The sequence below is a fragment of the Maudiozyma barnettii genome (assembly GCF_903064755.1).
Source record: "Maudiozyma barnettii strain CLIB 1767 genome assembly, contig: KABA2_04, whole genome shotgun sequence".
NCBI classification, from domain to species: Eukaryota; Fungi; Ascomycota; class Saccharomycetes; order Saccharomycetales; family Saccharomycetaceae; genus Maudiozyma; species Maudiozyma barnettii.
The window spans coordinates 274,522-287,038 of NW_024545241.1; the positions used below are offsets into that span (position 1 = coordinate 274,522).

Genomic DNA, 12,517 nt, shown 5'->3' on the forward strand with positions numbered 1-12,517 from the left:
TCAAATGATCATCTCCATTTCTCATTCCTAAACGGATCACAAACCGCCCATCACCACTGCCCACCATCGGGAAAGGTATCCCTAGGGCTTATAATTAGGGCACGCATTTCTGTCTCTCTGTCGTGAAATTCAAAATTTCAACGAGAGGAAAAAGACCCGAAATAAATAATAACAAATATCGTTGTTCTTACGGAAAAACATAGCGAGGGTTCTTGCTAATGGGATACATACATCATCTACAATGAGCAACTTGTTATGTAATTCATAAGGGTATCATATACAAAAGACAGGTCACTCAAATGGGTTAATGGCACTAATAATAGCATCCTTACCATTACAGAATATATATAAATAAAAGGTTTTTACTATCATCACTTTCAATACATTTTTACTTTCCGAAGACTTCATACGATGAAGGAAACTATAAAGGAAATTAAACCTGATAATAATCATGGACAAACAACGGATATGCCTATGTTAAATGACGAAGAGATAGAGAAAATCCTTCAACCCACTGAGTTATTCCCTGATGAAATAATTACTCCAAGTAACAATGACTCTAATACTCCGTCGAATATTGAAACTATAGACGGAACAATTAATAACAATAACAATACTAGTACGAATATAGAGAATGAATCCCTTTATAATAAATCCATTACGCTACGGAATGAACCAATGACAGACTTAGTAAGACATAATAATAGAATGCTTGGAATATATAATAATAATAATAATCAACAACAACAACAACAATCCGAACAACAACCTCCACGACAAGAATTACATTCTATGAATATAATTAACGGTAGATTATCCAATGATTTACCACCGACACATTCTACTGCTAATCAAAGTAGGATGGAACAAGCTATTCATCAAACAACACGAGCCCCATCCATGACGGAGACAATGTATGGAAGCATGACCACTCAACAACAACATCAACAATCGTCAAAACCATCACAACCACAACCACATAAGACAAGACCTGCATTTGTGAATAAATTATGGAGTATGTTGAACGATGAGACGAATGAACATTTGATACAATGGTCCTATGATGGACAATCTTTTATTGTGACACGAAGAGAAGAATTTGTACATGAAGTACTTCCGAGATATTTTAAACATTCAAATTTCGCTAGTTTTGTTAGACAATTGAATATGTATGGTTGGCATAAAGTTCAAGATGTCAAAGCTGGATCTATTCAAAACAGTTCAGATGATAGGTGGCAATTTGAAAATCCAAATTTCATTAGAGGCAGAGAAGATTTGTTAATTAATATCATGAGACAAAAAGGTAACAGTGCAAATCAACATCATAACAACAACAACAATAATGGCAATGGCAATTTCAATTTCAATGAAGGAAATGAATTCAATAGGTTAATGACAGGTATGGAGAACAATCATAACAACAACAACAACAACAATAACAAACCGATACTACATCTAATGAATGAACCAAGTACGTATAGTGGGATGGATGTTAAAAAGGATGTCTCTACAGTGTTGAATGAATTAGAGACCATTAAATATAACCAAATTGCAATATCTAAGGATTTGTTACGGATAAATAAAGATAATGAATTACTTTGGAAAGAAAATATGGTAGCTCGTGATCGTCATAGAACACAACAGCAAACTTTAGAAAAAATATTTAGATTTTTAACTTCAATGGTACCTCATATGGATCAAAAGATGTTAATGGATGGGATAATGAATTTTACAGATACGAACGGGGGTAGCAACAACAACAATCCGAACAACAATGACAACAACAACAGCAACAACAGTAACAATGATAATAATAGTAATAATAATGTGAACCCAATAGATAAAAATACGACGTTCGACAATAACGGTACTAATAATAGCAATCGTTTCTCTAATGGTTATACAGACTTCAATGATGGGGGCAATTCAAGATTCCATGAAGATGTATTTGATGAAGTAATTGATAATACTAAGAAGAATGCCAAAGATGGTAACAATACCAACAATAACATTACGAATATCGATTTAAATGATCACAATAGTTACTATATGGGGAATACCAACAGACGTAACCCAGCGTTTGATTCTCCATCTACACAAATCTACAATGAGTTTAATACGGCGAACAACAACAATAATAATACTAGTAATGAAGGTATACAAGACAATAATACCTATTCAAACTTTCAAACATATAATTCTTATAATCCATATGATTATATTGCACGTCCTAGTCAAAAGGCTCGATTATTATTGAAAAACAGATCAAATTCTAGTTCATCTACTAATGTACCTACAATTTCACCTGATAATTTAAATAGAGATAGTAAAATATCAGAACTTCCATTAGATGATGATGACGAAGAAGAAGAAGAAGACGATACTGAACCAGCCACAAACCCCCCCACCATGTCAGCAAAAGACGACAATGACGAGGACAACAACATTAAAAGTGATGATCCTGATATGGCATCAACCAAATTTTTAGGGAATATCCAATCTAATATAGATGAGCAAGATCTTCGTATTCAACATTTAGAAGATATGGTTAAAGGGTTATCTCCAATTAAAGATAAACAAGATAATGGTAGTGGCTTCAGTTTACAGGATTATTTTACTAGTGATGTATTACCAGAAACACATACTACTGCTACTACTGCCAGTATATCTCATCCAACACAAGAATCACAAGGTGAGGGTTTAACACCATTATTTTATGATGATAATACGTTATTACATGTTGGAGAGGCATCATTACCGACAGACACGGCACCAACGAACTCTGTTGATAATATAAGATCATCAAACCGTAAACGTAAATCAATAGACAATAATAATGATAATAAATCTAATGATGCCAAAATTGAAGAATTATCGCCTGAACCAAACCTCAAACGTTCTAAATTCGTATAATTTCACGTGATCTTCGAGAAGATTTTCGCAATAATTTGTTTTCTAAAAAAATGAAAAGCATAATAAAAATAATCCAAATGCGATGAGTAATCTAAATATATATATATATATTAAAAATAATAAAAGTTATATAAGATATAGATATAAAACACAATATGTTATGAAATATGTCTAACTATTTTATTTTTATTTGTTTTTAATTTAATAAAAACAAGCGAATCATCGAACATTAACAAATGACACATAATATTATAGTTTTGCCAATTGAACAATTAGAAAATTTTTCAGAGGATGCTATTGCAGATTTAACATATGTAGTGAATGAAGGGTATAGAAAACAAATTGTGAAATATGGTATTGTTGTGAATCCACGTATTCATGACAATGATTCCTTTTTCACTGATTTATCATTAAAACCAAAGACATGTCTAGTATATATTATGATTAAAGATGTTCAAGATGTTGGTGGTCCATTGAGAATCATTGACACCGAAGAGAATGCTGATTTTATATTATATGAAATCAATGAAACGTACATTAAAGATTATAGATTTCATATGGAAAATGTTATGGCTACAATTGCCTATAGGCCATTTCCCTATGAAGTAAATGCGCAAGCATATGAAGTGACAGCATTTTGTTCATTCACTAAACGTGGTGGTATATATATCTTTCAAGGTACAAAACCTGATTTCATCAAGAGGTTCCCCAATTGCAACGAGTTCATTGTTCGTGTCATAGTCGAACATGATTTAGTACCATATTATGAAACTAAACTAAATTTCACAGAGTTTCGTCGTACTCATGTCTCTTGTGATAAATTAGAAGAATCAGGATTTTTCAGCTCTTTTAAGACTAATCAAGATTTCCATATTGCTGACATGAGACAGCAACTCTTATTGGCTCCTCCTCGTAGCCAGTGATCGCACCTTCTTCCACTGCCACTGCCCACAAACTCTTCATACATAAATCATTTCATATATAATAATCGTAATAGTAATAAACGTATAACGACGATTACCGGCGCGCACCGTTTAAGAACTGCACCCCGAAAGCTGTAACACAGTTTGTTGTGCCATGTAAAAAACAGTGCACTGCACGCACGGCTCATACAAATTCGGGTGTCTCGTCTGTCTCGATGGCGGAATTTGGTGATAAATTTTTCAATGGGCTCGTTCTGTGTGTGTCTGGGTAGTTTGAGGGTGCACAATTAGTGTAGCTGCTATAGAGGGAGGGAGAATTGAAGTAATTAGAACATTGGATTAGTTGAGATGCATTTTTCACTAGAGGGCACTAAATTAATATGACTTACTACAACTCAGACACGCTAGTTAGTAAACTACTTGCTACTTGCTATTTGCTATTTGCTATTTGCTATTTGCAAAGTACCCTTAAGAAATGCTTGCTTTTTTTTTTACTCATTGATTATTTAGATATTAGAAAGACATATATCATTATAATCATCTGTATTTTGACAACATCATTGAGAAAAACACACAGACTGTAAATTAATCGCATTAATTAAATTAATGCGACTATAGATACCGTTTAAAGAGTTTGATTTTGTTTCTGAACACATTTTTGAAATATATCGTGTTTTAAAAGAAATTCATATAATATTAATTTATTACAGCATCAAATTGAACTGAATTACTGTTCATTTTCATACGGTTTACTATAGCAACCAACCAACCAACCAACCAGATTTTTTTTTTGTTTAACGAAATAATAACCATATAAGAGAATACCTTCATTTCTATTTATTAGTTTACTTTCTTTGTTGGAATGATCCATAATTTTACAATAGTTATAAATATAATTCATTTCGTTAATAATACAATAATCATATACATATATACTAATGGTGACACCTCCATTCGTACCCAATATTGATTGGAATAATCAATATGATAATATTATTGATAATAAACCTATAGATACAATGACTCATATTCCATCACAACTGTCGAAAGATTCATATTCACATTCACATCCATACCCACAACCGCATACACATTCGCATCCCTATGATACCTCACATAGCCATTCGCATGCATTTCTCGAATATAATTACAATGTGCTGACCCCCACGGGGAATGATAATATAATGGTGCAAGGCCATGCTGTGAGCATTGAAGGGACGTTGGGAACAGTGACAAACCCGGAGAATATTCATTTAGCTTTGTTAAATAATAAAAATGAAGACAATAAATTGATTCATTTGGATCCGGTACCGAACTTCTTGGATAAAGCAGATATTAAACCGTGGTTACAAAAAATTTTTTATCCTCAAGGTATCGAACTCGTTATTGAACGATCGGATAATACAAAAGTCGTGTTTAAATGTAAAGCTTCAAAGAGAGGGAAAAATGCTAAAGAACCTATGTTTTCTAATGATCATCATGAAAAATTATCAAAACACGATCATAATAATAGCAATACTTCGGAAGATGATTCACCTCAGGAGGATTCAACAGGACAGAAAAAGGAGAAGAAAAAGAAAAAGAAAAGATCTGTATCACGATTTAATGTTTGTCCATTTAGAATAAGAGCCACATATTCTTTAAAAAGGAAAAAATGGGGGATAGTCGTATTAAATAATTCACATTCTCATGATTTGGAATTTAATCCAAATTCAGAAGAATATAAAAAATTTAAAGATAAATTGAAATCTGATAATGATGTTGAAGCAATTAAGAAATTCGATGAATTGGAATATAGAATTAGAGTTCATTTACCAATTCAAAATACAATGATTCCATGTGATTGTGGTATGACTAGTGAAATTCAAAGTTTTAATATTGTGTTACCAAATACATCATCTTCAACAACAACAACAACCAAAAATAATTTGATTCATAAACCACAATTAAAAAAGAAAATAACTGATTCTCTATTACAACAAACAGCTAAAAAGAAATTCATTGCAGTTCATTATAATAACGAAAATAAATCAAATTCAAATTCAAATTCAAATATAAAACAAGAAAATCAATTACCAACGGTTTCTAATATACCAGATTTCATAGATGATCCATTTGATCAAGCTAAAAATTATGATTCTACGGATAATTTCCTTTATACAAATAATTCGAGTCTGCTTCCAATGACATTAACAGAATCTGAAGATATTATGGATCTGAATGAAATAGATTTTACAAATATTTTCACAAAATCCTTCAATGGTAATATGAATATTCAATCAACAACTACACCAACGACAATAGAGAATGATACATCTCATGGTATAGCGTCAAACGAAACAAATCATAATGGATTAACTAGGACTGAGTTGGATTTAATTGATAATTTGACACCGGTTTCATCATTATCTATGTTCCACAATGATTATATTAATCATACAGAATCTATATTAAATGAACCACAAAGTCGTTTAGGTTCTAATCATACACCGGCAATGAATTATTCAAGTCCACATCATATTGCAAGAAATGTTGGAATGCAACCAATAAATGGCTCAAATGATTCACAGATGCAACATTTACCAAATATTCTCCAACCAAACCATACAGGTATTCCACATAAAGGTAGCCCGTTATATTTGAACAAAGAACTGGACATCTTGCACACAACAAACTCACCTTCTCCCAGTGTAATGTCAAGAGATGTTTTTGATATGGAAAACTATCAAATAAAGAATGAACCACCAGAACATCTTCCCTCTGATATAAATATTCAAGCCCATCTGAACGTAAGTGACGACCCACTAGTTAAGATTCATGAATCTGACGATCAGATAAATAACTGGTTATCATCTTTGTATCAACCACATTGATAAAACTAATCATAAAGGTTCATTACTTTCTTTTAAAAGAAAGCAGAAAAAAGGAACCTAGTTACAAAGAACCGGATAGAAAATAATTTATCATCACACTCTGCATACATACATTTTGGAATTGTAACTTTCTCCACATATTTCGCTAGGATATTAGTTGAAAATAATAAAATCAAATTCTTCTTTTAGTTATACATACATGTACATAACTCATCACTATCAACCCAAAGCAAGTGATACACACATACACAATATTCTTTTGTGCTACATATTCATTAATGACAACATTTGTTTACTCTAATTTTTTCAAAAAAAACAACATTATTCTTTTATCTATTAGTAAATTTAATATTACATAGTATAATACATATATATATATATATGTGTGTGTATGGATGCTTCATTACAGTAAGTTTCATCCTTATAAGCCTATTTGATGAAAATACCTCCTTATTCGAATTGTGTTCTTGTGTTTTTTTGATCTGATGTGAATATATGTGAACAATTTAGACATACAAAGAAAAGGACCATGGATGTGTCACCTCTTCTCTGTTGTGATTGAAAGAACACGTTCTCATGAGCATGACATTTGGGACATTCCCTATCAGATCTCGGTAGTGTTGGATCAGACCCAATATCCTGCACAACACCTGCCGTCTCACCAATATTTGTAATAAGTTCATGTCTATAAACAAGCGGACTACCAGCTTCTTCCACATATGAACATGTTCTACATTCAAACAGTAACCTCCTACTCTCTTTATCCTCTCTTGGATACAACATATTGTTGCAATCACGGCAAAATCTAAAGGTAGTCATCTTCTCTCTCAACAAATACTATCCTATGCAACACTGTATTATCGACCACAAACCACAGATAGTAACTCACTTAATCACACTCACACGTTCCACTTTCCCTTATATACATCTAGTCCTCATTCAACACCTCAATAATAATGTCTTTATCCTTATAAATGAAATTTCTACAAATATTTTGTTCATTTTTAAGAAATTTGGAATTTTTCATCAACAACAGGCTCGTGCAACACGATGTTGAGGGTATTCGGGTCTTCTTTCTTTTTCAAAGTAATTGGCGAAATGAAGCTTCGTAACAAATTTACTTCTCATATTTGTTTTCGACTCCCCTGCTTCAAAGTTTGAAGATATATTATGATGGTACTGGATCAATAAAGGGACTCAACACAGTTATTTGAAAAGGTTATAACAATTTACAGAGTATTATATATCTAAGATACTCCATCACGATCACATTATATCATCACAATAACAACAACTATGCTTTCTGTTGCCAGACGTTCTACCCCAAGGATTGCACGTCCCTTGATGCAAATTTACCGTTTCAACTCTACAGTTGCTAGCGAAGCTACAACCACAGCTGCTGCCACATCGACCCCGGTTGCCACTCCAGTAGATCCTAAAATTGCTACAATTGTAGACTCTATCTCCAAGCTTACTATCCTCGAGACTTCGCAACTTATAACTGAATTGAAAACTAAACTTAATATTCCAGATATCGCACCAATGGCACCAATGGGTGCATTCGGTGGTGCAGGTGTTGCCGGTGGTGATGCAGGTGCTAGCGTTGCCGAAGAAGCTCCAAAGGAGGAGGAAAAATCTACATTTGCTGTAAAACTTGAGAGTTTTGATGCTAAGAGTAAAGCTAAGATCATAAAGGAGATCAAATCTGTCCTTGGTCTTTCTCTTGTGGAAGCCAAGAAGTTCGTCGAAGCCGCTCCCAAGATTGTTAAGGATAATGTCTCCAAGGCAGATGCTGACGCAATGAAGGAAACCCTAGAGAAACTGGGTGCTAAGGTCAGTATGGAATGATTATAGAATAACTTTCACTTTTCTTTCTTTCTTATTCCATAACATCTGATAATAGCATATTTGAATTAAAATTTAACAAGATAACAAAAGAACAAATAATAATAATAATAATTCACGCTATAGTATATATATTAATTAGTAGACCACATTCTGTAAATAATCTTTTTTCAATCAACTGATATATTTATTCTTTACATGACTGATGCTTAAATATCGTTATATTTATGCTGTTATACTTTAAACCTTGGTTATGTATTTATATAATATTTATATTTTGAAGGATAGAAAGTAGATAAATGGAGGGAAAAAGAGAAAATATAGCACAACTTTTTATTTTGTTATAACCATATGTTATGCGAACCTGATGGTTTAGATTGTGATTGGTTATTATTACTGTTATTAATATTATTACTACTAGTGCGGATGTTGTCATTACCTGAATGATTTCCCATAACGGTAGCAGTAACCGTCACAGGGTTTGCCTGAAGAGGTTGCTGATATTGTTGTTGTGGGTAGTATGACTTGCCCTTTGTAAATTGATGATTGTTTGCCTGTGGCATAGGTGTGGTAAATGCTAATTGTTCTTGTTGTTGTGTTTGCAAAAGTGGTTGCTCTACAGTGTCTTGTTCTGGCGCCTTTTGTTTATTCTTCAAATGCTCCATTCCGTTATCTATAGCTTTCAATAAATCTGGAGGCATGTTAACCATTGCTAAACTATTCTCCACAGATTGTTTTTTAATGTCTTCTACTGTTGGATTATGTATATCGTCACTAACATAATAATGGAAATGAGCTGCAAATTTTTTCATTGCCAAAGTTTTAATTTTATTGAATTGTTCTGTTTTGAAACTCTTTGAATTCGGACCAGAGCCATCTTTATCGATACCAGAAACGTCTACGCCAGCTCCAGAGTCCTTCAACAAATCTTTTTGTTTTTCAAACATCGCCTTGGTGTAACGTAACATAGTCCAATCAAACAAATGATCATTATGATAATCTAACTTAATACTTAGATCCTTGAATAATCTTGCCAAATATAAATAATCTGGTTTTTCATCAAATACCAAGTTTCTGCAATAACTCATATATTGAGCGAATTCAATTGGTAGACCTTGACATAATGTATCGATACTAATGCATAGTTTCTTTTCCAAAATCCTATCATATTTCTGTTTCTTTGTAGTAGCCTTCAAACCTTGCCATGGAAGAGAACTCTTACAAAAGTAGATCAACATGTAACCTAGAGATTCCAAATCGTCTCTTCTGCTTTGTTCTATCCCTAAATGGGTGTTCAAACTTGCATAACGAGCTGTACCTGTCAATGATTTGTTTTCTCTGTATGGAATATGACGATGTGTGTTGAAATCTCTGTATTTTTTAGATAACCCAAAATCAATAGCATGTACAGTGCTACCACGTCTTCCAGTTCCCATTAAAAAATTATCAGGCTTAATATCACGATGGATGAAAGATCTACCATGCATATATTGGATTCGGCATATCATTTGTAGTGCTAACATGATCACTGTCTTATAAGAAAATTGTCTATGACAGTAATTGAAAAGGTCCTCTAATGATGGTCCAAGTAAATCGATCACTAAAGCATTGTACTCACCTTCACGGCCAAACCATCTAATGAATGGAATCCCAACACCACCACTAAGATATTTGTAAACACGGGATTCGTAATCTAATTGTGGATGTCTTGAACGGATAGACTCTAGTTTGACAGCAACCTCTTCACCACTGATAAGGTTGGTACCGTGATAAATATCACCAAAGGATCCACTTCCGATCTTTCTACCTATTCTGAATTTCCTTCCTACTCTTAAATCCATGACTGGTGTTGTTTCACTATCTTAATTATAAATGCAGTATGCAAATGTAATTTAAATCTGTCGCACGTATAGTTATTCTCGTTTATGAAATGATTATCATAAAATCAAGAACTTCTATAAAGACAAAACCGAAACAAATATGCAGAATGAATGAGCGTACTATCTTTTTATGGTTCACTAGAGGACAATTCAGTATGCTATCTTTAAATCAAAATAAACTAAACAAAAAAAAGGTGATTCGATGGTTAACAATAATTGATCAAAGACAGCTGATGGCTGATGAAAATGACCATCACCTCTGTCTGGCAGGTAATGCTTCCCTCTCTCAGTCGCAGATCACAAAAACTTGGCGGAGGTCTGTCGCTGCGCAAAGAAATGGCCGCAGCGTCGACGTTTCTTTTTTTCTTTCTATCTGAAAATTTTTCCTTTTTCCGTCTCTTTTCTTCTTTTCAGCTCAATTTATTTATATATATTTTATATATGTAGACAGAGTGATTTCTATAAATACATCATTCGCACAGTTTTCTGTCTATATATTATTTGGGACCATTGCTATGGTGGGTGCTTGACTTAACGTTGATTGAGTCCCTGTAATTGAGAAGGAAGGGCTCCAAGAAAATATTTGGCTGATTTCGGGCTCTCTAACGTCAGCTGAAAAATAAAGATCTTGTTTACGAGATAAATTTTAAAAATTATGACAATATTTGAATTTTACACTTTCAACACAATATAGATTACCGATATCGAATATATATAGTATCCATATGCATTGTATGCTATTAACAACTATTTATTTCCCAGATCCTGATTGTATTAGATGTGGATTTTATCTTCTGGTAATTAAATGTCTTAGAGTCGTCTGTAAATATATAAGAAAAGCCCAATAATCAGTTAGTATATTATACAACTTACTCTAGGGGTTATGATAGTCAAGTACAAACTAAAGACGAAAGGATTACTCTTTAACTGCTTTCATAGTTGTAGTAGTCTGTATTATTATTTAAATATTTGCAAAAAATCTGAGATAGAGTTTTTCCGTCCATTAGCCTCTTCAAGTTTCGTATATTTTCATTCGGAAAAATTTTAATATGATAATCGATCAGTCTCTTTATATTATATATAATTTATAGAACGAATAGAATCTAACTTCGAATGTAAGTTCAGAATTCTTTGTCTTTATATATGTTTTATTCTAATCTCAATTGAGGTTCGAATTATGTTTTGTTTCATAATGCGATTAACTTTGTTTCATGTTGCCACATATTTTGTTTCATTTTTTAACACACTTCATAATAACTGTGCTTAAAGATAGTTCTTTACCAATTGAAATTAAGTGTTGTGCATATTACTCTTAATTTCTGACACTTTTATATCATTTTCTTTAAAGGTTTTTATATCCTCAATCACACCTTTCATCTCTGTTCAGTTTGATTTTTATTAATGGTTGACTTTTATATTGTAGATTCTTATCTATTGTTGACTCTTATCTATAACTGTGCTTAAAGGTATTTCTTTTGTTAAACAGAGGTGCTGTTGTTAAACTGCTCATCTTTTGTGCATAGTAACGTTGGACTATATAGCTCCAATAAACCCAATGTAGGGGTAACGAATACTAAATTATGCAGTATATATCATGTGTTATTATATATACGACAGTGCAGCACACTCTAAATTCTACTTATATTAGCTACCTTCACCTTCAGATAGGTTAAAGCTAATGTTAGCCTTTTTAGTGCTGCCGCTATATATTTAACATATTCAACATCTTTACCTATTGAAATTATGTGTGGTGTATACTACTATTAATTTCTAACAGTTTGTTTAAGAAACATGTTAAATGCAGCAAGAAATCTGATATATACTTCGTAGCAACGTCAATTATTAAACTACTTGAGTTAGTTAAATGTTGAGTTTTTTTTTCAATAATTTATGGTTTCGTGGTCTAGTTGGTTATGGCATCTGCTTAACACGCAGAACGTCCCCAGTTCGATCCTGGGCGAAATCAATTATTTTTTTGAATTCTTTCTTAATAAAACTCCAAGATGTCTCATATATGATTTGTACCCTCTTAATTACAGTTTTATATTTTACTATTTCTCTGTCTACATAATAAAAAATTGAA

General features: G+C 32.6%; 6 protein-coding genes and 1 non-coding gene across 7 annotated transcripts; 5 read left to right on the forward strand and 2 right to left on the reverse strand.

Moving 5' to 3' along the window:
* Positions 1-411: 411 nt before the first annotated feature.
* Positions 412-2,913, forward strand: HSF1 (stress-responsive transcription factor HSF1; the record flags this gene model as incomplete). The annotated part of the gene is made up of 1 exon (XM_041550195.1): positions 412-2,913. The coding sequence occupies one exon, from the start codon at positions 412-414 to the stop codon at positions 2,911-2,913; it is 2,502 nt and encodes an 833-aa protein (XP_041406129.1).
* Positions 2,914-3,149: 236 nt separating this feature from the next.
* Positions 3,150-3,836, forward strand: KABA2_04S02794 (uncharacterized protein; the record flags this gene model as incomplete). The annotated part of the gene is made up of 1 exon (XM_041550196.1): positions 3,150-3,836. One exon carries the CDS (start codon positions 3,150-3,152, stop codon positions 3,834-3,836), a length of 687 nt encoding a protein of 228 aa, XP_041406130.1.
* A 938-nt stretch (positions 3,837-4,774) lies between these two features.
* AFT1 (DNA-binding transcription factor AFT1) lies at positions 4,775-6,709 on the forward strand (the record flags this gene model as incomplete). Its single annotated transcript, XM_041550197.1, has 1 exon — positions 4,775-6,709. One exon carries the CDS (start codon positions 4,775-4,777, stop codon positions 6,707-6,709), a length of 1,935 nt encoding a protein of 644 aa, XP_041406131.1.
* A 450-nt stretch (positions 6,710-7,159) lies between these two features.
* RPB9 (DNA-directed RNA polymerase II core subunit RPB9) lies at positions 7,160-7,528 on the reverse strand (the record flags this gene model as incomplete). The annotated part of the gene is made up of 1 exon (XM_041550198.1): positions 7,160-7,528. The coding sequence occupies one exon, from the start codon at positions 7,526-7,528 to the stop codon at positions 7,160-7,162; it is 369 nt and encodes a 122-aa protein (XP_041406132.1).
* A 477-nt stretch (positions 7,529-8,005) lies between these two features.
* MNP1 (mitochondrial 54S ribosomal protein bL12m) lies at positions 8,006-8,557 on the forward strand (the record flags this gene model as incomplete). The annotated part of the gene is made up of 1 exon (XM_041550199.1): positions 8,006-8,557. One exon carries the CDS (start codon positions 8,006-8,008, stop codon positions 8,555-8,557), a length of 552 nt encoding a protein of 183 aa, XP_041406133.1.
* A 338-nt stretch (positions 8,558-8,895) lies between these two features.
* KABA2_04S02882 (uncharacterized protein) lies at positions 8,896-10,395 on the reverse strand (the record flags this gene model as incomplete). The annotated part of the gene is made up of 1 exon (XM_041550200.1): positions 8,896-10,395. The coding sequence occupies one exon, from the start codon at positions 10,393-10,395 to the stop codon at positions 8,896-8,898; it is 1,500 nt and encodes a 499-aa protein (XP_041406134.1).
* A 1,931-nt stretch (positions 10,396-12,326) lies between these two features.
* KABA2_04S02904 lies at positions 12,327-12,400 on the forward strand. The gene has a single exon. It is a non-coding gene; the product is annotated as a tRNA-Val (tRNA).
* The last annotated feature ends 117 nt before the right edge of the window (positions 12,401-12,517 follow it).